Below are 26,663 nucleotides of genomic sequence, written 5' to 3' on the forward strand. Positions count from 1 at the left end.
TTTCCACAGGTTCCCGGTCATGCAATGACTTGAGCAAGTTCACGTGGTATATTTGGTGCGACTTTCTTCGGCCAGGCTGATGGACTTTATAATTAACCTCGCTGATTTTCTCCACCACCACATACGGACCTTGCCATTTGGCCAGGAACTTGCTCTCGACTGTAGGGATTAACACCAAAACACGGTCCCCGAGCTGGAACTGCCTCAGCCTCGCCGATCGGTTATAGACCCTTGCCTGAGCTTCCTGCGCCTGGAGGAGATGCAATTTCACGATCGGCATCACTTTCGCTATTCTTTCCTGCATCTGGGCGACATGTTCAACGATGCTCCGGTGTGGCGTAATCTCGGCTTCCTAGGTTTCCTTAGCGATGTCCAGGAACCCTCGCGGATGTCATCCATACAAGGGCTCAAACGGAGAAATAACAGTAGAGGCTTGTGGAACCGCCCTTACCGAGAAGAGCAGGAAGGTCAGCAGGTAGTCCCAGTCACATCCATCCTTCTCTACGACTTTCTTGAGCATCGCTTTCAGGGTCTTGTTAAAGCGCTCTACTAAGCCGTCTGTCTGTGGATGGTAAACAGAGTTCGCAGCTGGGTAATCTGGAGGAACTTGCACAGCTCCTTCATTACCTTGCTCATGAACGGGGTCCCTTGGTCCGTTAGGATTTCCTTCGGCAGACCTTTCCTGGCAAATATATGGACAAGTTCCCTGGCTATGCATTTACTCGATGAGTTTCTTAGTGGTACCGCTTCTGGATATCGGGTCGCATAGTCCATAATCTCCAGAATGTATTGGTGGTCTCGGGCTGATTTGACTAAGGGCCCTACTAGGTCCGTAGCAATCCTCTCAAATGGGATCTCTATCACCGGTAGTGGAACAAATGGACTACGGAAGTGGGAAGAGGGAGAGGTTATTTGGCAGGTGGGGCAGGACCTACAATAGTTCAGAATTTCTCTGTAACACCCTGGCCAAGAGAACCTTCTTAATATCCTCTCCTGAATTTTCTCGACCCCTAGGTGTCCCCCCAGAACATGTGAATAGGCCATATCTAGAACCCTCTGTCTGTATTGCCCCGGCACTAACAGCTGTTCTACTATCTCACCGCCCCTTAGTTTGGCCACCCAATATAACAACTCCCCCTACACTGCAAAGTTGGGGAACCTGGTGTCGGCCCCCGGCTCTTGGGCAACCCCATTACATACAGTAACCTGGTCAAATGTCCCCTTTAACGTCAGGTCCCTAACTTGAGCAGTCCCAAAGTTCTCTCCGGACACATCTAACTCAGGGAGGTCGGCCTCCTCGGTCACCGTCTTGCTTCATCGCCGGCAATGACGCATAGTGGAAACTCATCTACTTGAGACTTCGTCAGGGGTTCTTCTCCAGGGACCTGGCGTTTGCCCTTGCTACTTAGTCCGATTCCCCTTCCCCATAAGTCCCAAAACAAAGAAAAATCACGGCCCAGTATGACGGGATGTATCAGGTCCTTAACCACCCAGACCTCGTGGGACTGGGCACCACAGTCTGTTCCCACTGTCACTGTGGCCACGGGATAGTCCTTGGCATCCCCATGGATGCACCGAATTCCCACAGTTCTGGAAGGGACCAACTGGAGGGGAAGGGTAGCCCTGAATAAGGTCACCAGACTTCCAGAGTCCAACAGTCCAAGCACCTTTACTCCATTAATGGACACGGCACACGCCTGTGGCCCCTCGCCGGGTCAACAGTCCAAACTGCAGGCTGGATAAGCATAATAGGAGACCCGTCTGCCTAGGCTGCAGTCCATGGGCTCAGGGGATATATGACACCGGGCGGCTACGTGTCCAGGGTTGTGACACCGCCAACAGACTATATCCTTAATTATCGTCCTTGCGGCACCTTCAGTGGAAGTGGGACGTCCCCCAGTGGTGGCTCTAGACCCCTTCCATGGTGAACCCACCCCTTTTGGGTATCCCAGTATGGGGAAGTGACTGTGTCCGGTTTCCCGAGGGATTTCTCAACCACCTTGTACCTCTCTACCAGGACGATGAAGTCATCTGCTTTCTGGGGATCGCCCTGGGTAACCCAAGTCTGTACCGACTTGGGAAGGGAGTGCACAAATCTAATCAATCACCACCCACTCGACCATCTGGGCCAGAGTGGAGGACTCTGGCTGTAACCACTTCTGAACGAGATGCAGTAGGTCAAACATCTGCGAGCAAGGGGGTTTGTCGCAGGCATATGCCCAGTGATGGACTCGTTGAGCTCTCACCGCCATATTCACTTCCAGGCTTGCCAAGATCTCTGTCTTTAGCTTGGCGTATTCCTTGGCATCCTGCAGTGACAAGTCGTAATATGCCTTTTGGGGTTCACCCGACAAGTATGGCGCCAGAACCTCTGCCCACTGTACTAGGTGGAAGTCTCTCCCGATCAACCACCCTCTCAAAAACTGTCAGAAAGGCTTCTACATCATCCCCAGGGGTCATCTTCTGCATGGCCCGTCTTACCGCCTTCCTGACGTGTGAGTCATCAGTTGGCCCTGGGGGTGAGGCGGTCGCTCTGCCCTGAATGGCGTCTGCCAGAATCTGTATCTGCTGTTGCTGCTCCTGCTGGTGCTGCTGCTGCGCCTTTTGCTGCAACTGGATCTTTTGTAGTAACAGTTTGGTCGTCTCCTGTTGACCTTAAAGCTGCTGCAGGATCTGCTGCTGCTGTAGCTCCCGGTGTTGCTGTAATTGTTGCATATGCTGCTGATGTTGCTGCTGCTGGCTCTGGACTACATTCTCGATACAGTGGGTACGGAAAGTATTCAGACCCCTTTAAATTTTTCACTCTTTGTTTCATTGCAGCCATTTGATAAATTCTAAAAAAGTTCATTTTTTTTTCTCATTAAAGTACACTCTGCACCCCATCTTGACTGAAAAAAAAACAGAAATGTAGAAATTTTTGCAAATTTAGTTAAAAAAGAAAAACTGAAATATCACATGGTCATAAGTATTCAGACCCTTTGCTCAGACACTCATATTTTAAGTCCATTTCCTTGTGATCCTCCTTGAGATGGTTCTACTCCTTCATTGGAGTCCAGCTGTGTTTAATTAAACTGATAGGACTTGATTTGGAAAGGCACACACCTGTCTATATAAGACCTCACAGCTCACAGTGCATGTCAGACCAAATAAGAATCATGCGCTCAAAGGAACTGCCCAAGGAGCTCAGAGACAGAATTGTGGCAAGGCACAGTTCTGACCAAGGTTATAAAATAATTTCTGCATTACTCAAGGTTCCTAAGAGCACAGTGGCCTCCATAATCTTTAAATGGAAGAAGTTTGGGACCACCAGAAGTCTTCCTAGACCTGGCTGTCCAGCCAAACTGAGCAATCTTGGGAGAAGAGCCTTGGTGAGAGAGGTAAAGAAGAACCCCAAGATCACTGTGGCTGAGCTCCAGAGATGCAGTAGGAAGATGGGAGAAAGTTCCACAAAGTCAACTATCACTGCAGCCCTTAACCAGTCGGGCCTTTATGGCAGGTGGCCCGACGGAAGCCTCTCCTCATTGCAACACATATGAAAGCCTGCATAGAGTTTGCTCAAAATCACATGAAGGACTCCCAAACTATGAGAAATAAGATCCTCTGGTCTGATGAGACAAAGATAGAAATTTTTGGTGATAATTTTAAGCGGTATGTGTGGAGAAAACCAGTCACTGCTCATCACCTGCCCAATACAATCCCAACAGTGAAACATGGGGGTGGCAGCATCATGCTATGGGGGTGTTTTTCATCTGCAGGGACAGGATGACTAGTTACAATTGAAGGAAACATTAATTCGGCCAAGTACAGAGATATCCTGGATGAAAACCTCTTCCAGAGTGCTCTGGACCTCAGACCTGGCCGAAGGTTCACCTTCCAACAAGACAATGACCCTAAGCACACAGCTAAAATAACAAAGGAGTAGCTTCAGAACAACTCTGTGACCATTCTTGACTGGCCCAGCAAGAGCCCTGACCTAAACCCAATTGAGCATCTCTGGAGAGACCTGAAAATGGCTGTCCACCAACATTCACCATGCAACCTGACGGAGCTGGAGAGGATTCGCAAGGAAGAATAGCAGAGGATCCTGAAATCCAGGTGTGAAAAACTTGTTGCATCATTCCCATGAAGACTAATGGCTGTACTAGCTCAAAAGGGTGCTTCTACTCAATACTGAGCAAAGGGTCTGAATACTTATGACCATGTGATATTTCAGTTTTTCTTTTTTTATAAATTTGCAAAAATTTCTACATTTCTGTTTTTTTCAGTCAAGATGGGGTGCAGAGTGTACATTAATAAGAAAAAAATAAACTTTTTAGAACTTACCAAATAGCTGCAATGAAACAAAGAATGAAAAATTTAAAGGGATCTGAATACTTTCCGTACCCACTGTAAGCTCCTCCATGCTGCCGGACTTCTCTGTTTGGCTGACGGCCTTCACCCAGGACATTCACTGTTCTCTGTGGCAAGTACACGTGTTCCTGGATCTTTGCCAGCACTTTCACGCCAACTGTAGTAAAGCGACTTGCTCGGCTCTCCAGAGGCAGACACAGGACACACAGTTCGAGTAAACTTCCTACGGGTTTATTGTACGGCATAAACTCCAGCAGCGTCCCATAAAAAATAAACAGTCCCTCTAGGGGTTAACGGGAATACAAAAGACAAAGTATAACAGAGTCTTTTAGCCAACGAGGCTTTGCCTGCTGCAGGTAGCACAGTGTAGTCTCAGCAACACCAGTCCTCCGGTGTTGCTCTCTGGGTTCAGGCCAACACAGCCTGGAGACTTCCCTCTCCAGACCACACACTACACACAGGAAACAATAGTGACTGAGCATTTAAACCTTCCTGCGCCACACCCTGAGGGGAGGTAATGTGAGTGACTTTCCACCCTCTTTGCCATTCCCATAAAACCACACCCATTAAGAGAGTTAACCCCAGCATATAACATGCTGGCAGAAATTTAGTAGGTTTTAGTTCACACAGGAGAGAAACCTGTGTGATACATACCTCCCCTCGTATATCACACCAGTGACTCTGTCACACATAAAAGAGAACTCCCTTTTTTTTGGAATGGTGCAGTTTTAGTGACATCACATGCAAAGAAAAGTGAATTGGAAAAGTAATACGGCTGCCTGATTCTCCATTCCCATTTGAGACATTAACCAAAGTTGCAGCAAAATAAACATGCATGTTAAAGAAGCTGCTCATAAAACATTTTTGCAATCCCTGCGCCCTCACCTGATTGGCTATGACACTGTGTATTTCTTTTATGAATATATACTGTAGTGTAGTTATTTCCCTGCTCTTCCTCCTCTATTCTTATTATCAGACTCCATATTGATTTCAACATTGTATGCTGCATTTTATTGTTCTATGTTTTTCTATCAATCTCATAATGCATCAGCGCAGAATTTCAGTCCCCCTAAAGCCAGCATAAGTTCTGTCTGCTGGGGGGAAACTATGGTCCTTCCCACAAGTGAGCTTCAGCTGTTATCTTTTACATTATAATTTTGAGACGGGAGCTGTGTAATCATCATCAGTATATGGAACAGGAGTTTCTATTCCCCTCTTGTAGAGAAAATGTGAGTTACATCCAATGCAATTTCATATTCATTTAGGAACTTCTTGTGATCCATTTTAAAAAACACCTAAAGGTGAGTCATTCCAAAGGGGCCATCATTAGATTACCTGACCTAATAGAAAAGAAGGAATCCATGATTTTTCAGATAGAAATGAATAAATAGCTATGGTAATACAAGCTTTATTATACTGTATATACTGTGAGACTAGTTACAAGATATAAAAGAAAAAGCACTGTACTGCTACTTTAACATAAAATAGCTGTAACCTACCCATGCAAACTATCAACTAAATAGGTTACCTAAGGAAAAAGCAAACCCTACTTTTCATGACAAATATTGACAAGAATTCTTCAAATGTACTACTCTCCCTTACACACATACACATACTGTACAGTGTGATAAAACTGTTAAAGGATGCCGTGCATAAAGAACATTTTCTAAAATTTGTTTTTTTCAGCAGGTTTTCTTTATGATTACTAGAATTTGCAGATTTATTGTCAGCTGGATTTTAATATAACCACTATATAGAAATCAACCATCAGAAACCATCATTTTTTTCCATATCCCATTCATCTCAGTTCATTTATAAATATTATCTTTTACGCTGTCTTTTTATTCTCATTGTAGAACTCAGAAGGAGATTCTCAGACTTTAACAGAAGTGGATCTTTTTATATCAACACAAAGGATCAAAGTTTTAAATGCTGATACACAGGTATGTTTTCATCTTATTTCTTACAGAAGGACTAAGCTGTGGGATTTGTGGAGAGAACATTTATCATTGGCAGCTGCAGAGAGCACTGTCATTGCCTGCAGAGTGTGAGGACTAATGTGGTATAAATGAATGAAGATAAGTGAGGTTACAACAAAAGCAGGACGTTCCATCAATAACATGTGAAAATGTTACCAGATTTCAAAATACAATTTGTATACATTATTAAATAGATCTTTTGGACTACCAAGTCTGGTGGATATGCTTTGAAATTTCATGTCAGTATTGCTATATAATCCTGATATTTAAGATAAGCATTTTATGACTCCTGCTATAGAATAAAATATTCAGTCTTCACCCATTCAACCTGAATGACAGCTGCAGCTTATACTGAGCAGTGTGAGATCCCAGCAGTAGGAGGGACATAGAGGAGCTGTCAATTAGGCAAGGTGGGCTTAGTTTGAGTTAAACTTTCATAAAGGATTGTACAGCTATTGTGACATGGATTTTTAAAGTAAATACTGCCACATCAAGACTGTACCAGGTCTAAAAGACCTATTTAACATTGTATGCAGTTTATGTTGTGAAATCTGGGGACAGATCTGCCTCAAGGATTAAAAGGTTGTTTAATCATGCATTTTCCCAGCAAATTCAGAGCAGCTTGTACTGTACAAAGTGTCTTTCTTTTCGTCCTCGTAGAGATTGGTTCCAAGGTTTCTACTGTAGTTCATGTGAAGAACTGTTACATTATATGTCAGTTGTGTTCATTTTCATATTGTGTAATAAATGGAATTATAAAAGTGGTTATGGTGTAAGGATAGATAGAAAATATGTTATAGGTCATGGCTGATTGGTGTATAAGCCATATATTAGAGATGATAGAATTGATTCAATGCTAATCGAATATGAGTCGATTTCCTGAAATCCGCAGATTGTGGAGGATTCAAGCTATTAGCGATTACATTTGCGCGAATCGCCAGAAAACATCACCATTTTACACATTACAGAAGATTGCTTGAGTCACAGACTGTGCAAGGTCTCGTAAGGCCTTGCAGCTATCACATCACATGGAATAGCGCCATCAACCTGAAAGGCCTATCATAGCCTGTGTGTCTAATGGTTGCAATCCGGCAGGTAGCATTTCTCTCTCTATCTCATTCCTCTTACCCCCACCACCTATCCAATTAACACCATCCATTTCTTCAGTTACTGATGCTATCAGTGCGTTGAAGTCAATCAAAGTTGCATATGTAAGGGTGTGACGGGGCTGTCATATGACTCTCCCTCTTTAAACAGTGTTTGATCACAATACATTACATTTTAGTACAATGTATAATGTTATTCATGTATAGTGTGTAGGGAAAGAATAGGATATAGTTTAGTTTTTAGTTAATGATAGATATGAACATTAGGCAGATAGGCAGTGGTGGGCCTATTAGTGTATAAGACATAAAGCATAGCATAGGACTTAGGAATTAAGTTAGAAAGCGTGAAGATTTAGTTGGGGGCACCTTAGATATAGAAGGTTTAGTTACTGCAATAGGGTAGTAATGGGGAAGTTTTGCCCAGCAACTGAAGAAAAGTTGATAATTGGTCCAGTCAAGAGGGGGAGGAGTTTGGGCCAGAGAAGCGCAACGGGTTTTTGACAGTTAGTTACAGTAGTTGTTGGTTGTAACGTTAAGGTATGTGCAGGAGGGATAACTGAGAGGAGTGGAAAAGTTCAGAGAAAGAGAGAAGCATCACTATAGAAAAAGAAGCAGTAAACTGCAAGGAAACTTCCCTAAACGTCCGGGGTCTATGGCCCGGAGAAGGCTTGGAGGAGCCAGCCTTACTTACTTCCCAAGAAGGGGAAATGGATGAGGACATCCCTATGTGAAGCAGAACCGGGTTCTGGAAAGCTGTGGTACCAGGTGGATCATACCTGGGGAAAAAAGAGTTAAGAGTGAAAGGGGTATTGAAGAAAGCTGAAACTGTGTCTGTTGTACCCCAGTGTGCTGTATCTGAGACCAAAACTGAACTGAACGTTTACTGTAAAAAATAGTTTTGTTAAAAACAAAACAAGAGACTGTGCTTGATTTGTTTGCCTGCGGCTGAGGTCGGAGTCCCGGAGCAGATGGGACACTCAAGGAAAACTGAGTGTTATCCAATGCATACAATTCACACGAAAAACAGGACTTTATCTTTTATTTGTGGGGTGCCAGGGTGTAGGAGGAGAACAGCAGCCCCTCGCCACGACTACCACCCTGTGTCCCTCACACATACAATTCTCGGAGATCTCAGACTATTAGATACATATTTTCATAACAATTGGACTAAATGCAATCTGCAGCTAATTTATTCTCCTTCAAATTCTAATTTCAAAAGGTTTGATCATCTCTACAGTATATACAGTATATCCCTCATCTCCTGAAGCAGGTCTCCAGATGGAAAGTATGGGTAGATACACAGCAGGGGGAGCATGCTGTGACCTTAGTTCATATATTATCTGCATAACAAAGGTGATTTGGAAATTGTGGGATGTAAGTCTCTATATGAATACATTATGGCTATATGTTACCACCTGAAATGCCTGTGTGCATGGGGCCTTATTAAGATAAGAAGCTATGAATTCTGTTTAATTCATAGCTATTTCTTGCCTGATTGCTATCTTTGTCATTTCTTCCCACAATCCTTAGCTTTTCTAGATCAAACAGATTTGTCAGCAGTACTTATTATTAAACCTGCAGTGATGGAAATGGAAATGTTGTTTTTTTTCTGTCGTTCCTATATTCTGACATTGCAGCCGAAAAGGGTCAATTATTACACAAAAGTATGAACTTAATTGCAGCCCTTCAATCTCAGCTCATTGTGCCTTGTTGTGATTCATTCTTCTTCCTTCGCTTTCTAATGCAAATGCAAAGTAAAAGATATGTGTTTATCAGCATGCAGGACAGAGGTGTTTATTTTAATACAATGCATCTTTGCTGCGCTTTGTCATAGCAAATACTGAAATGAGGTTATTTAGGCAGGTGACATTCGTCATTGACTGAAGTGCGGTAATACTAGGCTCAGCTCAGATGAATTATTACTTATTCTGCGGCACTAGACTCAACTACCAAGACTGCCAACATAAGAAAACATACTTTACCGAGACTATAAAAATGTAATCTTGTTACCTACAATACTCAACACCTCTAATAACATAACTGCCAGGTCCCAGACTCAATTTCCCATCGAGAAGAAAATATTACAAAAGTGCAAGTTGCTATTACAAGAAACAGAATTCGAAGAATTTTAAATACTTTTCTGACATTTCCCTGGAAGTGTTATATTGGAAGTTTGGAAGTGTTTGTGTGTTTAGACATGGGGGGTACTTGAGCTTTCAGTAAGTGACTAATGGGCGCCACGGCTCTCAATGGATGTCCTCAATAAGCTTTTTATGTGAGGGAGTTGCCAATGCTAAGTTATGTTATTACTATGTAAATGTGAGATTGATGATTGCCATTATTTTGTCATATAAATGTTGTTATATGCCATTCCAAGTGCTATATTATGTTACTTTTGCTACATACCGTCAGCTGTCAACTATTGCTGTATTCTATTATGTAATTTAGCCAGGAATGTCCAGCAATGCCACACTAATGTATATGTATGACATTTCTTCGTGTGATGAGACAAATATGCAACAAATTTGCGTGACACCTCATGAGTGATATATATGAGTAGTAATGTCAGAGCCAGTGCATTATTTTGAGATATATCAAGAAATGCCTAATCCAGAATGACTGTTGGAAGCAATTGTAAATTTCTAAGGTACTATTAGTAAAACTGATTATTTTGTGGTTTGTGTATTAAGATACTGTTAATATGGCACGGTCAGAGGGTAATGTAGGGACAGATAAGTCCTTCCAAGTTCACTGGTTGCATCTAGAAAGCATAAAATCTTCTGCTTTCCTGCCTGCTGAGGTTGCAAACACATGCAGACTGGACAGAGAGGCAAGGAAAGGGGTAACTATATAGCATAGGGAAACACCTGTGTCATAGCTATCTCGTAAGTTGGGGTGAGTGGCAGTCTGTTAAGGTGTGCCACCCAAGGCTTAGTGAGTTCCATAGAAAAGCATGTCAACACTACCAGCTTGAACTGAAATATGGTTCATCCAAGAGGAAGGAGATTAACCCACTTGCATGATTGTATCTCCATTAGAAGAGGAGGATTGCCCCCACAAAGGGAAGCAGAGGGGCCTTTTCTTGATTGTGGAGAGTATATATTTCAAATAGGTGTAGTGTTAGCTGCTCAAGAAGGATGAGAAGTAACCAAACTTTTGCCGTCTTACCTTAAAGGACCAGACCTTTTATTATTAAATTAGAGAGATAGAGAAATTGTTATATCTTGGTCTGCTTGTATCATGTGTAGTTTCTCAGGATGTGATATGTTCTCTTTAAAACTTATCTGGCTGACACAGCTGCTCATGGCTTGTAATAAGAGAAAGCCCTGATACATTTAGAGAGAATTTGTCATAGTGGTAATGTAATGCAACATGCACCTCTGTGTTTCTGCTAGAAGTGAAGGCCGTTGTCCAGATGATAAACCATGCACGCTCACTAAGCAATAATGCTGCGGTGCTTTTCTGAGAAATATAGCGTATTTTTTTTCAAATATTCCATGAAGACCACCCACTGTTTTTAGTGGCAGATTTCATGACAGATTCCCTCTAACATGCCTTGATCAGCATATTTTTAGGACAGGTTTTCAGCGCTTAGCTGTAATTAATCACTATTTCTATTGAGTGGCATAATGAGGTACATTTACCTAGCCGAACGCTAGCGTGTAATTATAATGTCGTGAGCGCTCTATTCATTAGTTGACAAATATGGTACAGCTTCTGAATTACTACAGGCTACATGTAACATTTCACATTTCTGCACAGTTCAGTGCTGAAAAACTTTTATAGCGAAGCTACCCTTTCGACTTTTATCCCATCAGATGCTAAAATTTCGTAGGTAAAAGAAAAAATGTTGGGCCTTTAAAATTAGTTATTACACCTATTAAATATACCCAAATAAATAATAAAAAAAAAGATACGTGTAAAATGTGCAAATGTTTACATTAGTTTCCATGACCCCCCCAAAAAACACTTTAACGTAACATAAAGGGAATGTGTCATTAGATTCATGCTGCTCAACTCACAGGCAGCATATTCAGTATCTGATTGCTTAATTGCAGTGTTTCAGAGAAAAAACAGCTTGAAAAGCCGGCCAGGGACCATAAGGAGAGATGTGATTAGCCGGGTGTGTCCCCAGGCCGGTTTGTTCCTGCCCCGCCAGAAGTGATAGACACTACATGGTGTACACTACATAGTGCTTTTGGCATGGGTAGCATGAGTCTAGTAACTGTTTCCCTTTAACATAGCCTAAATTTGAAGCTTAATGCATACTGTTATACTGTAAACTCAATATGAGTATATGTGTTAAGTAAGGATTAAGCCCGGAGCCCACTCCTGGCTTTAGACAGTCAGGGATTTGGTGCTCTGTATCTAAAAGACCAAGCTCAAATTACTTTAAAGGGTTGTTGTCATCCTTAAGCTTCAGGAGTGCACCATTCCACAGCCACCCAACTTCCTGATTTCTGACGGGGGCAGGCGCTCCTTTTTGATTGACAATTCTAATCAACAGTATGTTATCCTGCTGTTATGAACTGGCTGTGCTGCTGTACAACCAAGTCTTTCTTGACTTTGTCGCATTGGAAGCATTGAGCTTTTGACAGTTCATTATGGTAGGTGTGGTTGTCATGATCCCTGCTGTGTACTATACTATGAGAAGCCTCATAAGGGATAAGTAGCTGATAGTGGTAGCAGAGGGTGTTGGGGTGGATGGGGAGCACTATCAAAATCATTGCAAGTGCCAAGCAACCCAGGGAAACCGAGGAGGAGAGCAGAGAGAGGTGGCTGGGATCAGGAGTTAGCACTTTTGAGATTGAGAACCTGACTGGCCTCAGTGTAAAAGTGTGTAGTGCTACTGTATTGTATTGCTCGGACATCGCTTTAAGACGACAGCGATGGCTGGTACCCTTGGGAACGAGCTTTAAAAAGCAGATACCAGGAGAATAATGTTATATAGAAAAAATACAAGTTAAATGCAAACTTGCTTATTTTAACACCATCTCTATTTTAGAATCATAGAATGTTGGAGTTGGAAGGGACCTCCAGGGTCATCGTGTCCATCCCTCTGCTCAATGTAGGATTCACTAAACCATCTCAGACAGATGTCTGTCTAGTCTCTGTTTGAAGACTTCCATTGAAGGGGAACTCACCACCTCTTGTGGCCGCCTGTTCTACTCATTGATCACCCTCACTGTCAAAAAGTTTTTTCTAATATCTAATCTGTATCTTCTTCCATTCAGTTTCATCCCAATGGTTCTAATCTTTCTTTGTGCAAATGAGAACAAGGATGATCCCTCTACAGTGTGACAGCCCTCCAGATATTTGTAGACAGCTATTATGTCTCCTCTCAGTCTTCTCTTTTGCAAGCTAAACATTCCCAGATCCTTTAACCGTTCCTCGTAGGACATTGCTTGAAGACCAGGTTTAACCTGGGTTTAACCCTTTCAATATATAAGTTAGAAAAAAATAATCAGCACAAGATGCTGAACAATTTATGTGATAATAAAAGGTAGAGATTTACTTTAATTTGATACTAATAATTGCCCGGGAACAACAGTAGTTGGCAGGTTGCAGACCTACTTCTGATTTTGCTTCTGCCTGTGTGGAAGTTATAGATTTTTTTTTCAGGATTCTTGAGCTGAATGACACGCTCTATGTGTCATCTATGTCTAAATTTTGTAATCCATTATGTAATAATAAAGTATGTTCATTTGTCTATTTAATGTGGACATATGTAAGATGGCTACTAAACATAAAAAGGATTGTTGGGATGTATTTTTACGGTTACTTAACTTTTGTTTTGATATTTTGCAGCCACTGTTAGGGCATGTGCACATGTTGAGTATTCACAGCAGATTTTTCTGCTGCAAAAACCAGAGTGTTGGCAGGAAAAACACTGCATAACATAAGCATGTTTTTTCCAAGTTCTTACATGCCTTTTTAATGCTTTTATACTTCTGTTTTTTCCCCATTCATTTGAATGGGTGAAAAACACTGCAAAGCTGCTCAAAGTATGGACATGCTGAAGATTTGAAAAAAAAAAAACACTTTGATGGTTGAAATCTGCGCAGACAAAATAATCAGCATGTGCACGAGATTTCAGAAATCTTATTCACTTTATTGTAAAATGCTGCATTTCTCTACTGTAGAAACCGGCAGAAAAAACTTAGCAAAAATGCAGCATGTGAACAAGCCCTTAAGTAATATTCAGCATTTGGCGATCTAAACCTTGAGACCTAAAAGTAAATGACAGAAGCACTCAGCTCATGCTCGAGCAGAGTAATGACATGCTTTATTGGAAGTCCATGGGTGATTGGTGGGGGTCACAGAACCCAGACCCTCAGGAATCGAAACTGCTATACAATGGCTACATCATTTATCAAAACTTTTTTAAACTTCTTTTAGCTTGCCTTCCTTAATAAGTGTTTCCTGAACCTCAGATTAAAGTTTGCTTGAAACTACCAGCTAGACAGAGATATGTGAAGCAACACTTTTTAAAGCTTTCTGGAACCATCAGACAAAAAAAAAGCTTCTTGACATTGGCAAGGACTACAACTGACATAATTTAATTTATCAGACAGAAGTCTGCAGAATTTCTCAAATGCTGTTTCACATAAAAAAAATGCACATTGGATTTTTTCCATGGTTTATAGCTGTGTTTGTTTTTATTTTTGTTACCCCATGAAATTGTTTTGTAGATTGATGTTAAGCTTGGCCTAGCTGAAGAACCTTTTTAGGAAATTTCATTTCTGTGACGTTCATGCCCCAGGGATTGTTTTTTCATGAGCCGTTTCATAAATCCACTAAAGTAAAAAAGAAGAAAACATCAAAATGCAAAATATTTGTGAGTGAGGAAATGTAGGAAATGTGTTTTTTATTTTGAAAAGTATAGATTTAGCAGAGCTGAATTTGCCATTTCATTATTTAGGGCTGTTTTGTTTGTGCAATATACAGAAATAACTTTAAGTATATGGCCTAGCCTACAGTTCTTTGTAAAAACGTGGCACCATCATTTGCATGTCCTTTATTTAGTAGGATCATGTGCTGTATGTCTTCAATTTATTTAAACCCCAGACAAACATGCACACATATATATTTACTAGCTATTGAACCCGTTCTACTCCCGGTTGGCGAGCATTTTTATTGGTGTATGGTCCCTTATCCTGGTCCATGCTCCTCCACCCTGGTATATGCTCCCCCAACCTGCTCCCCATCCTGGAATATGCTCCCCCATCCTGGTATATGCTCCCCCATCCTGGTATCTGGTCCCCCATCCTGGTATTTGTGCCCCCATCCAGATATATGCTTCCCCCATCCTGGTCCCCCATCCAGGTATATGTTTGCCCATCCTGGTCCCTCATCCTGGTCCATGCTCTCCCATCCTGGTATTTGCGCCCCTATCCTGGTCCCCTATCCTGGTATATGCTCCTCTATCCTGGTCCCTGATCCTGGTATATACTCCCCCATCCTGGTCCGTGCTCCCTCATCCTGTTATGTGCTCTCCCATCCTGGCCCCCCATCCTGTTATGTGCTCCCCCATCCTTGTCCCCTATCTTGTTATGTGCTCCTCCATCCTGGTATATGCTCCCCCATCCTGTTATGTGCTCCCCCATCCTTGTCCCCCATCCTGCGCAGGCACACTGCGCTTGCGCAGTCCATAGAGGCTTCGGACAGAAGGACACATCCCTGGTTATATTATAGATTTATTTATTTTATTCACTTATATAGCGCTATTAATTCCACAGCTCTTTACAGATATTATCGACACTGTCCCCATTGGGGCTCACAATCTACATTCTCTATCAGTATGTCTTTGGAGTGTGGGAGGAAATCGGAGAATCCAGAGAAAACCCATGCAACCACGGGGAGAACATACAAACTCCTTGCAGATACAGTATTGTCCTTGGTATACTGTATATATATCTATATACACTGCTCAAAAAAATAAAGGGAACACTCAAATAACACATCCTAGATCTGAATGAATGAAATATTCTCATTGAATACTTTGTTCTGTACAAAGTTGAATGTGCTGACAACAAAATCACACAAAAATCATCAATGGAAATCAAATTTATTAACTAATGGAGGCCTGAATTTGGAGTCACCCCCAAAATTAAAGTGGAAAAACACACTACAGGCTGATCCAACTTTGATGTAATGTCCTTAAAACAAATCAGAATGATGCTCAGTATTGTGTGTGGCCTCCATGTGCCTGTATGACCTCCCTACAATGCCTGGGCATGCTCCTGATGAGGTTGCGGATGGTCTCCTGTGGGATCTCCTCCCAGACCTGGACTAAAATGACGCGCCCCCTGGGCCAGTGTTGTTGGGGATACCCGGAGCCGGATCAGATGGGGGTTGTAGTCTCCGAGTGGCTGTGACCCGGTCCGTGCCCAGGGTGTCAAACTCAGTGTGTGGCAGTCCTTATGATGTTACTAGATGTTCTTTTGTGTCGACTACGCCACCCGTTGATTTGCGGTCAATACGGCCGCCGCTGCAGCAGGGTCCACTGAGGCTGATGATGTGAGTGCAGCTTAGGTAGTATAACCCCCAACGGGAGGGGTATAGCCTCAGGGGGTCAGCCGTGGAGGATGGTGGTTGTGAAGGTGCAGCAAGGAGACTCAGAGGCATAAAATGCAGTTCCAGGGTTTTACTTACTGGTGTTGCTCGGGTCACTGTGTACAGCAGTGACCACCCAAGCCGTGCTGCGTCCACCAGGTCCTGGACTCGGTCAACTCCCAGGCAACTCCGGAGTGTGGTCCTGAGCTCCTTTCTGTCTCTCCCTTCTTCTGGCCGTTCCCACCAGGGATCCACCTAAGTCCGGCTCCCTCGGGCCTCTTGTTGGTCAAGCCTCCTCTGGGCTCCCTGACCCTATTCTTGGTCTGCCTTCCGGGTGGATTTAGTGGGTGATCGTGGCAGATCCTGCCCACGACCTCCGGTTCCTGGCTAAGGTGTGCTGTAGCCTCTGCCAGCTTGGGATCCGGTATCCTGTTGCCGACCCTTCACCCTATTAGCTCTCTTATGGGCTCTTGGGGTCCCCTCTGCGCCTCTGGGTCTCTCTCTCTTCTCCTCTGCTCTGCTTCTCAGGTTACACTCTGACAGACTGACGTCTCACAGACTGACAACTGACTGACTGACTGACCCTGATCTAAGATGGTTCCCACCTTATATACTCCCTCTATGTGTGAGCTCAGGTGACCAGCACCCAATGAGCTCCTAACTTTACCCAGTCTGCTCCCCCTATCTGCCCCTACACTACTGGGATGTTCCACCCCCCTCCCACTCCAGCCAGGAACAGACACTGTCGTACCTGCACATTTCTCTAGTGGGAGTACCATCGGTCTGTTCCCCGGAAATGGGATGTGTGTAGTGCATGCAGCCTACTAGCTCAGTTCCACACTCCATCCTTACCCGGGAGTGGAATATCACACCTCTGGGTTGAGGTGCAATACCCCTGTAGCAGCCGAATCCTCAGGGTGCTACATTCCCCCCTGGTAAATCACAGCACGTCCTCGGGCTGTAAAATATAAACATCCAAAACATACAAAATTTTTTTTTTTTTCATAAACATATAAAACATATAAAACACCATACACATCATCAGCAGCAATAAACTCTTCATATAAAAACTTTTCATAAATAACATTCTTGTTTCTGGTTCCTCCGGTCACGGTGCAACTTGTGACCGGGTAAAGTGCTACAGTCTCTTGAAGAAAACAGTTTCCTATAAAACCGGTAGGGGGCGCTTTAGGAAGCGCAACTATATACAAGGGGATATGGCCGCTCTCAGTCCTCGGCCAGGTATTAGGAACTAGGGACACACGGGCATCAGTTCAATTGGCTGGTCCCAACGGGGACTATATTTTAACTAGAACAGTTCTTATACCCTGACGGGTAACTATGTACAGTCTCTCTCTACCGTACTTCAACGACGGCGTCCTCCTGCTCCTTCTTTAGATTCTTCAGACCCGTCCGGGTCATCTTGCTCCTCCTCACACCGCAGCTCCTCCTCCGTCAGGCAATGCACATGGAGGGCGTAGGGTCCTTTGGCACACTTGTGCCGGGTGAAGGTGACCTCGTCCCCTACATACAGGTCACGACCTCTGTGTCCCTCCGGCAGATGGCTTTCTACGTCTCTGCGGGTTACAAAGACGTCGCCGGGGGTCTGATGGTCTCTAATGAAGCCCCATCCGTGCTGCATATTGAATTTTATCACAGTCCCGGTGGCACGGGGACCATGAGCTGCACGGGGTTTCCTCCTGGTCCGGCTCTTCTGCTCCGCGCTCCTTATCTGCATTTGCTGTTCCCGGACCCGCCTCTCTCTCCGCTCCCTCTCGAAGACCTCGAGCTGCTGCCGGCAGCACTCTGCACGCTCTGCTGCGGCCGCCCGAGTCTCCTGAGTGAACCCCATGAGGTCTTCTCCGGTGGGGTCCCACTCGAACTGTGCCTCCTCCAGCGGGGGCGAGGTCCTCTTTACAGGCTTCGGAGCCGGAATCAGGGGCTCGTCTAGGGGTCTCTCTTTCCGGAGTCGGGGATGGTGAAACTCCGGTGGCCATATAAAGGGCTGCCCATCCGGGCACGTATGCTGGGCGAACAGGTCTTCACCCAGGTGCGGCACTCTAGATGTTGAGGGCGCGTTGATGGTAGTGGCGCCCGGGTCGACCAGGCCTTGCGACCAGGCTTGGGGCACCCTAAAGGCAAAGGGCACCGTAAGAACGGCGGCGCCCTGGGTTATTCGGCCCTGCGACCAGGCCGGTGGCTCCGCGGAGGTAGGGGGCGCTGTTGGAATTGCGGCGCCCGGAGGTACTAGGCCTTGCGACCAGGCCGGTGGTATTTCCTGCTTGGCCACGCTCGAGGTCGAGGCGTGTGACGTCACAGGGGTCGCGGCCGCGGTTTCCGGTTGAGGCCTAGTCGGCGGCGGTGACGATGCAGCGACGGGCACGGCAGGGGGAACTTCGGGCTCTGCGACGGGGAGCTGGGGCAGGCACGCGGTTTCCCGGCTCGGGGTAGAGACGTCCCCTTTACCTGCCTCCGTCCGTTCAGCTCCCTTCTCGGCGCCGTCTCCGGCCTTGAGTCCTCCTGCACCATCCTCAGAGGCGGTCTGTCTCCTCGTCTCGGGTGGCGTGCTCCGCTGACGGGTGCCGGTCTGCTGGGCCATCTCTCGGCTCCACTCCGCCAACGTCTCTCGCTGTACCCGGGCCATCCTCCGTGCGAGGCCCTCCAGCGCGGTCTGTGCACACTCCCGGTCTCGGGGGAGCTGTGCTAGGATCTCCAGCAGGCCTTCTGGAGTGGCGACCTGTAACAGGCTCCTGACCACTGGGTCGGTGCTGCCTGACTCTCCCTCCATCTCCGGGTAGGCTCTCTCTGGACTCTCTTCCAGACGTCTCGTCTCCGGGTGCGCTCTCTCTAGACTGCTCCAGGCGACACCCATCTTTGTTCTCTTGTTCTGTCTCCGCCCACATCGAGGGTGGTCCCGGGGCAACTTAGTGATTGTCAGTTCCAGGGGCAGTTCTCTTACGCTGATGGACACTTCCAGCATCACAGTCTCTGTTGGTGGGCGCGGTTTCCGCTTTTGGCGCCATTCTTCGACCTGGCCCACGATGGGAGGTGGCCTTTTGCCACCCTCTGGCACGCCCATAATGGCGTCCGCTCTTCCAAGGCGGGAAATCTTCGGAAATGGCGGGAATTGTCTCCCAGTGGCGGGAAACTCCATGGATGGCGGGAAAAAGCTGCAAATGGCGGACAACCGGCGGGAAACGACCTGTGATGGGGTCCGTTGGCGGGGACCCTCCGGAACCGGCGGGAGACTTCTTTTTGAGGTAACGGTGAACTTTTCTTCAGGCACGCAGTACCCGGTTGTTGCGGGTACGTTATCCTGCCGACTACGCCAAAGTTGACGCGCCCCCTGGGCCAGTGTTGTTGGGGATACCCGGAGCCGGATCAGATGGGGGTTGTAGTCTCCGAGTGGCTGTGACCCGGTCCGTGCCCAGGGTGTCAAACTCAGTGTGTGGCAGTCCTTATGATGTTACTAGATGTTCTTTTGTGTCGACTACGCCACCCGTTGATTTGCGGTCAATACGGCCGCCGCTGCAGCAGGGTCCACTGAGGCTGATGATGTGAGTGCAGCTTAGGTAGTATAACCCCCAACGGGAGGGGTATAGCCTCAGGGGGTCAGCCGTGGAGGATGGTGGTTGTGAAGGTGCAGCAAGGAGACTCAGAGGCATAAAATGCAGTTCCAGGGTTTTACTTACTGGTGTTGCTCGGGTCACTGTGTACAGCAGTGACCACCCAAGCCGTGCTGCGTCCACCAGGTCCTAGACTCGGTCAACTCCCAGGCAACTCCGGAGTGTGGTCCTGAGCTCCTTTCTGTCTCTCCCTTCTTCTGGCCGTTCCCACCAGGGATCCACCTAAGTCCGGCTCCCTCGGGCCTCTTGTTGGTCAAGCCTCCTCTGGGCTCCCTGACCCTATTCTTGGTCTGCCTTCCGGGTGGATTTAGTGGGTGATCGTGGCAGATCCTGCCCACGACCTCCGGTTCCTGGCTAAGGTGTGCTGTAGCCTCTGCCAGCTTGGGATCCGGTACCCTGTTGCCGACCCTTCACCCTATTAGCTCTCTTATGGGCTCTTGGGGTCCCCTCTGCGCCTCTGGGTCTCTCTCTCTTCTCCTCTGCTCTGCTTCTCTGGTTACACTCTGACAGACTGACGTCTCACAGACTGACAACTGACTGACTGACTGACCCTGATCTAAGATGGTTCCCACCTTATATACTCCCTCTATGTGTGAGCTCAGGTGACCAGCACCCAATGAGCTCCTAACTTTACCCAGGCTGCTCCCCCTATCTGCCCCTACACTACTGGGATGTTCCACCCCCCTCCCACTCCAGCCAGGAACAGACACTGTCGTACCTGCACATTTCTCTAGTGGGAGTACCATCGGTCTGTTCCCCGGAAATGGGATGTGTGTAGTGCATGCAGCCTACTAGCTCAGTTCCACACTCCATCCTTACCCGGGAGTGGAATATCACACCTCTGGGTTGAGGTGCAATACCCCTGTAGCAGCTGAATCCTCAAGGTGCTACAAAAACATCCGCCAACTCCTGGACAGTCTGTGGTGCAACGTGACGTTGGTGTATGGAGCGAGACTTGATGTCCCAGATTTGCTCAATCGGATTCAGGTCTGGGGAACGGGCGAGCCAGTCCATAGCTTCAATGCCTTCCTCTTTCAGGAACTGCAGACACATTCCAGCCACATGAGGTCTGGCATTGTCCTGCATTAGGAGGAACCCAGGGCCAATCGCACCAGCATATGCTCTCACAAGGGGTCTGCGGATCTCATCTCGGTACCTAATGGCAGTAAGGCTACCTCTGGCGAGCACATGGAGGGCTGTGCGGCCCTCCAAAGAAATGCCACCCCACACCATTACTGACCCACTGCCAAACTGGTCATGCTGAATGATGTTGCAGGCAGCAGATCGCTCTCCACGGCGTCTCCAGACTCTGTCACGTCTGTCACATGTGCTCAGTGTGAACCTGCTTTCATCTGGGAAGAGCACAGGGCGCCAGTGGCGACTTTGCCAATCCTGGTGTTCTGTGGCAAATGCCCAGCGTCCTGCACGGCGTTGGGCTGTGAGCACAACCCCCATCTGTGGACGTCGGGCCCTCATACCACCCTCATGGAGTCGGTTTCTAACCATTTGTGCAGACACATGCACATTTGTGGCCTGCTGGAGGTCATTTTGCAGGGCTCTGGCAGTGCTCCTCCTGTTCCTCCTTGCCCAAAGGCGGAGGTAGCGGTCCTGCTGCTAGGTTGTTGCCCTCCTATGGCCCCCTCCACGTCTCCTGGTGTACTGTCCTGTCTCCTGGTAGCGCCTCCAGCCTCTGGACACTACGCTGACAGACACAGCAAACCTTCTTGCCACAGCTCGCATTGATGTGCCATCGTGGATGAGCTGCACTACCTGAGCAACTTCTGTGGGTTGTAGAGGCCGTCTCATGCTACCACGAGTGTGAAAGCACAACCAACATTCAAAAGTGACCAAAACATCAGCCAAAAAGCATTGGTACTGAGATGTGGTCTGTGGTCCCCACCTGCAGAACCACTCCTTTATTGAGTGTGTCTTGATAGTTGCCAATAATTTCCATCTATTGTCTATTCCATTTGCACAACAGCATGTGAAATTGATTGTCAATTAGTGTTGCTTCCTAAGTGGACAGTTTGATTTCACAGAAGTTTGATTTACTTGGAGTTATATTCTGTTGTTTAAGTGTTCCCTTTATTTTTTTGAGCAGTGTATATAGATAGATATATATATACACACAGCAGGTGAAATAAGTATTGAACACATCAATTTTCTAAGTAAATTTATATATAAAGGTGTTATTGACATGAAATTCTCAGCATATGTCGGTAACAACTCATCCAATCCACACAGGTAAAGAAATCAAACCATAGTTGTCCATGAATTAAGTTATGTGTAATAATGAGAGATGGCGCAGAGAAAAAGTATTGCACACGCTTACTGAAATTTATTTAATACTTCCTACAAAAGCCTTTGTTGGTGATGACAACTTCAAGGCACCACTTGTATGGAGAAACTAGTCGCATACATTTCTCAGGTATGATTTTGGCCTATTCTTCCACACAAACACTCTTCAAATCCTGAAGGTCCCATGGGCTTCTTTCATGAACTCTGAGCTTTAGTAACTTCAATAAATTTTCTATTGGATTTAGGTCAGGTCATGGCTCGGCCATTAAACCAGCTTTATTTTCTGTCTCTGAAACCAATTGAGAGTGTCCTTGGCTGCGTGTTTGGGATTGTTGTCTTGCGGAAAAGTAAACCCTCATTTCATATTTTTATCATCAATGTCTCGGTATATTTGCCCATTCGTCCTTCTTTCAATTATACCAGTTTACCAGTGCTGTATGCTGAAAAACAGCCCCACAGCATGATGTTCCCACCTCCAAACTTCATTGTTGGTATGGTGTTTTCAGGGTGATCTGCAGTGCCTTTTGGCCTCCAAACATGGTGTGTGTTATGGCATCAAAAGAGTTCAATTTTGGACTCATCTGACCAGACTATATTCTCCTAGTATTTCATAGGCTTGTCTAAATGTTGTTGTGCAAACTTTAAATGCACTTGAACATGGTTTTTGTTCAGCAATAGAGTCTTGCATGGTGAGTGTGCATGCAGGCCATGGAGGTTGAGTGCATTACTTATTGTTTACTTTGAAACAATTGTACCTGCTGATTCCTGATGTTTCTGTAGCTCCACAGATTGTCCTTGACTCTTGGACACCTCTTCTGATAATTATTTTCACTCCCCTATCTGAAATCTTGCAGAGGGAGAACCTGGTCATTGCCAGTTTATGCTAAATGTTCTTTCCACTTCCAGGTTATAGCCCCAACAGTGCTCATTGAAACCTTCAGTAGTTTAAACATTTTTATGTAACCAATGCCCTCAGTATGTTTGGAACAACAAGGTTGTGAAGGTCTTAAGACAGCTCACTGGTTTTATCCATTATCAGATGTTTTTCATGTGGCACCTTGGTAGTGAGACACCTTTTTATAGACCATCAGTTGAACCAGCTAATATTATATTTTACTAAGTGGCAGGATTGCTTTCTAATTACTAATAGATTTCAGCTGGTGTCATGACTTTCCATGGCTTTTTGCACCTCTCTATCTTCATGTGTTCAATACTTTTTCCCTGTGTCATTTCTCATTATTATGGATAACTTAATTTATAAACATCTATGGTTTGATGTCTTTGACTGTGTGGTTTGGATGAGTTGTTACCGACACCTAGTGAGAATTTCATGTCAAAAGCACATTTAGAAATATACTTTCTTAGAAGTGACGTGTTCAATTCTTATTTCACCCGCAGTATGTATGTATATATATACACCAACACACACACACATCTTTTGCTGTGGGTTTAGTTCTCCAATACATTGTGTCTTTGTCATGATAAGATATCATTCTGTATTTTACCCTCACCCAGACATTTATAATGCATCTTATCTTTCCACATTAACTTGAATAAATACAATTGCCTCCATACAATAGTCAGTTTATCTGTACATATTTGCCAGCACATGAATATCACCGTTCTAGCCATCTCAATACCGAAACAGTGCACATCAAAGTGACACGAAGGGCACAGTCAGCAAACCAAGAGAAAATAAGAACAGTAGGTGCTGCCAGAGAGATAACACAGTGATTTATACCCGCTACCTGCATGAAGCAGAGAGATAGGACATTTCACAGCCACATAATCTCCTCATCTACGCTGTTCCTGGGAGTCTGACATAAATAAAAAGATGTCACATCTTTATGTGTAAAAAGTAAACTGAGTTCTGCTAAAATAGTGCTGAAGTTTTAATGAGAAAACGAACCGTTCCTGTGTGGAAGGAGGTTGTAGCGTCACTCCAGATGCGCTTCCCTTTTGCAGTATTTCCTTAGAACTCTGGAGTGAAGGTTGTGAGTGATAATTGCAACTCTCACATCTACTGCTAAACTCCTTTTATTTTTTTCAGTTTGGTCCAAGCAGGACTACAGATAAATCATTTTGTTTTATGCTGAAGTTACTTTTATTTAGTAATACCATGTACATGTGTATGTACAATATTTGACCTGAGGGAAATTAAAGGGGTATTCCGGTAACATGAAGCCATCAACTATCCGCAGGGTAAGTAATAACTTCTAGATTGGTAGAGGTTCTACATCTGATGACCCCACTGATCTCCAGAAAGAAGCACGTTTGTCCCCCGATTGAATGGAGTGGCCATGCGCATGCTTGACCGCCTTTAATAATTCTCTATGCTTATACTAGAGATAGCTGAATACAGCTTTAATCTTTCTCCAGCAGTCCCATAGAGAATGAATAAAGTGCTGCTGTTCTATTAAGATGGAGGACAAAATTCATTCATTCAGATGGGGGACAAAATTCAAATTCTATTCATACTGCTGTTCTATTCAGATGGGGGACAAAAGTGTTCCAGACTGGCAATCGGCAGGAGTCTCAACGATAGGACCCCTTGCAATCGACTGTGGAATACCTCTTTAAATAGATAAATGTTAGGACACTCTGCTTGCTTCAATCACTTATGAGTCCATTGAATGTTGAAGCAAGACTACAGTGACACATCTTCTTGTCGCCACATTGAATTTAATCTATAAAACAACAACACCAGGCAAAAGTGATGTACAGTGTGGTGTATGACTGTATATATAATATATGGTGGTGTATGAATGAATATATTAAAACAAAGGAATACAGCAGCGCTCTGTAAATGCCAAGATGTATGCAAACTTTGAATATATGAAATTTTGACTGTATTACTGTTATATAGAATGCAAATTGCTTCTTCAGAGAAAAAGAGGACTTGTACTCTATAGCGCCACCTATTGGAAGCGGCAATCCTACAAGTCACAATCAACCCTTTTAATGAGTCGTGCAATATGACTTAGGATAAAAGCCAAATCAGAATCTCAATTTGCAGACACGGTCTTTCGGGCTGTTGGCCCTCATCAGTCCAAAGTATGAGAACTGATATGGCTAGGTGAGAGGCTAAGACTGAGGTCTAAGGGGTAACGTTTCTCCTTGTGGAGAGTGATATACCGGCTCTGGCATGTCAAGGTAAGGAGGCTTTTTCACTGTGCAATGCTCCTCTGGGAAATTTAATATGCAAATTGCCTCTTCAGAGAAAAAGAGGACTTATAAAATACTGTAAGGTATTCACATCGTGCAGTAACTGAGGCAGTTGCCCAAGCAAGTCCAACATAAACAGCTTTTATTCAGCAACTCACGGGTAAACAGAAAGTCCTCCGGTTCGCAGCCGGGTTAACAGAAGTCCATAAACAATGGTTGCTGAGGGCAACGGCCGCGCCGGGCCGCTCAGAGCCTGACGGGTGCAGAGCCTTCCCAGGCGTGGGTTCAGCTACACACAGGCCCGCCGAGCTTTCCTGCTGTGCTCCTAGCAGGTCCCAGCACTGAACAACACTAACTCTTAATGCAGGGTTTTTAAAGTACCTGTGGCAAGAGCCACTGGAAAACCCGGGTTGGATGGAGGAGGCCGTCCCAGTGCCTTCCTGTAGCCTCCTCCAAGAAATGAAGGCCCTGCTGGGTTTTACTTAATCTGCCTTAGCCAGATAGCCTGACCAGGTAATGCTCACTTTCATTCCTTCATTGCAGCCGCAGCTGTGTCTGTGACTGCAATGCACTCCAATGGATTTAATAGGTCTCTGTACACATTCTGGGGGATATATAACGTCCCTCGTATACGATCCCGGTCACTGCCTCACAATACACTCGTAAATTCAAGGTACTCAGCGCCCAAATTGGGCAATTTATGAGAGCCCCAAGCCACTACAAGATGTACCTTTCTTTGTTGGGACCCTAATATTTATCAAACATGCCTCTCTCAGGCTAAAAGCCTACAGATTTAAAGGGCAGGTGGAATCCAGCACTAGTTAAATGCAGCCCTAGGCTGATAGGAGGAGTGAGAAAGAGTAGACCCGGGAATGGAGCGGCAGCAGAGCAGCACCGGCCCGCTGGCCAGGAGCCTGCTGGAGGAAGAAGGAGGAGAGCAGAGCAGCACCGGCCCGATGGCCAGGAGCCTGCCGGAAGCAGAGCAGAGCAGCACCGACCCGATGGTCAGGAGCCTGCTGGAGTCAACAACCCCGCTAGGCTTAGCGGAGATCCTAGCGCAGCTCCCCCGAGACCGGGAGTGCGCGCGGAGTGCCCTGGAGGGCCTCGCGGGAAGGATGGCCCGAGTGCAGAGGGAGATCCTGGCGGAGTGGGGCCGGGAGATGGCCCAGCAAGCTGGAACCCGTCCACGGAGCCCGCTCCCTTGGAAGAAAACATCAACTGCCTCTGCGGAAGACGCGGGAGGACCCAAGGCCGGAGACGGCGCAGAAGAGGGAGCGAGACGCATGGCAGCAGGTAAGGGGGACGCCTATACCCCATACCGGAAGACCGCTTACCTGCCCCAGCTCCCCGTCGCAGAGCCCGAAGGTCCCCCAGCCGTACCCGAAACCGCCACGACACCGCCACAAACTAGGCCCCGACCGGAAGCCGCCGCCGCGACCCCCGTGACGTCACGCGCCTCGACCCGGAGTGTGACTAAACAGGAAGAGCCTCCGGCCTGGTCGCAAGGCCTAGCGTTTCAGGGCGCCGCGTCACCAACAGCGCCATCTACCTCTGCGGAGCCTCCGGCCTGGTCGCAAGGCCAG

General features: G+C 45.8%; 1 protein-coding gene across 2 annotated transcripts in view; it reads left to right on the plus strand.

Annotated features, from left to right (window-relative positions):
* APBA2 (amyloid beta precursor protein binding family A member 2) overlaps positions 1–26,663 on the plus strand; it is a 699,615-nt gene that overhangs the window by 569,866 nt on the left and 103,086 nt on the right. For both annotated transcript variants that reach the window (XM_073652927.1, XM_073652928.1), the window contains one exon: positions 6,207–6,293. In XM_073652927.1, the coding sequence (XP_073509028.1) occupies positions 6,207–6,293 (87 nt within the window). The remainder of the gene's footprint in view (positions 1–6,206; positions 6,294–26,663) is intronic.

Source organism: Phyllobates terribilis, unplaced genomic scaffold (assembly GCF_046119375.1).
Source record: "Phyllobates terribilis strain yellow unplaced genomic scaffold, ASM4611937v1 Scaffold_11__3_contigs__length_659146591, whole genome shotgun sequence".
NCBI classification, from domain to species: domain Eukaryota; kingdom Metazoa; phylum Chordata; class Amphibia; order Anura; family Dendrobatidae; genus Phyllobates; species Phyllobates terribilis.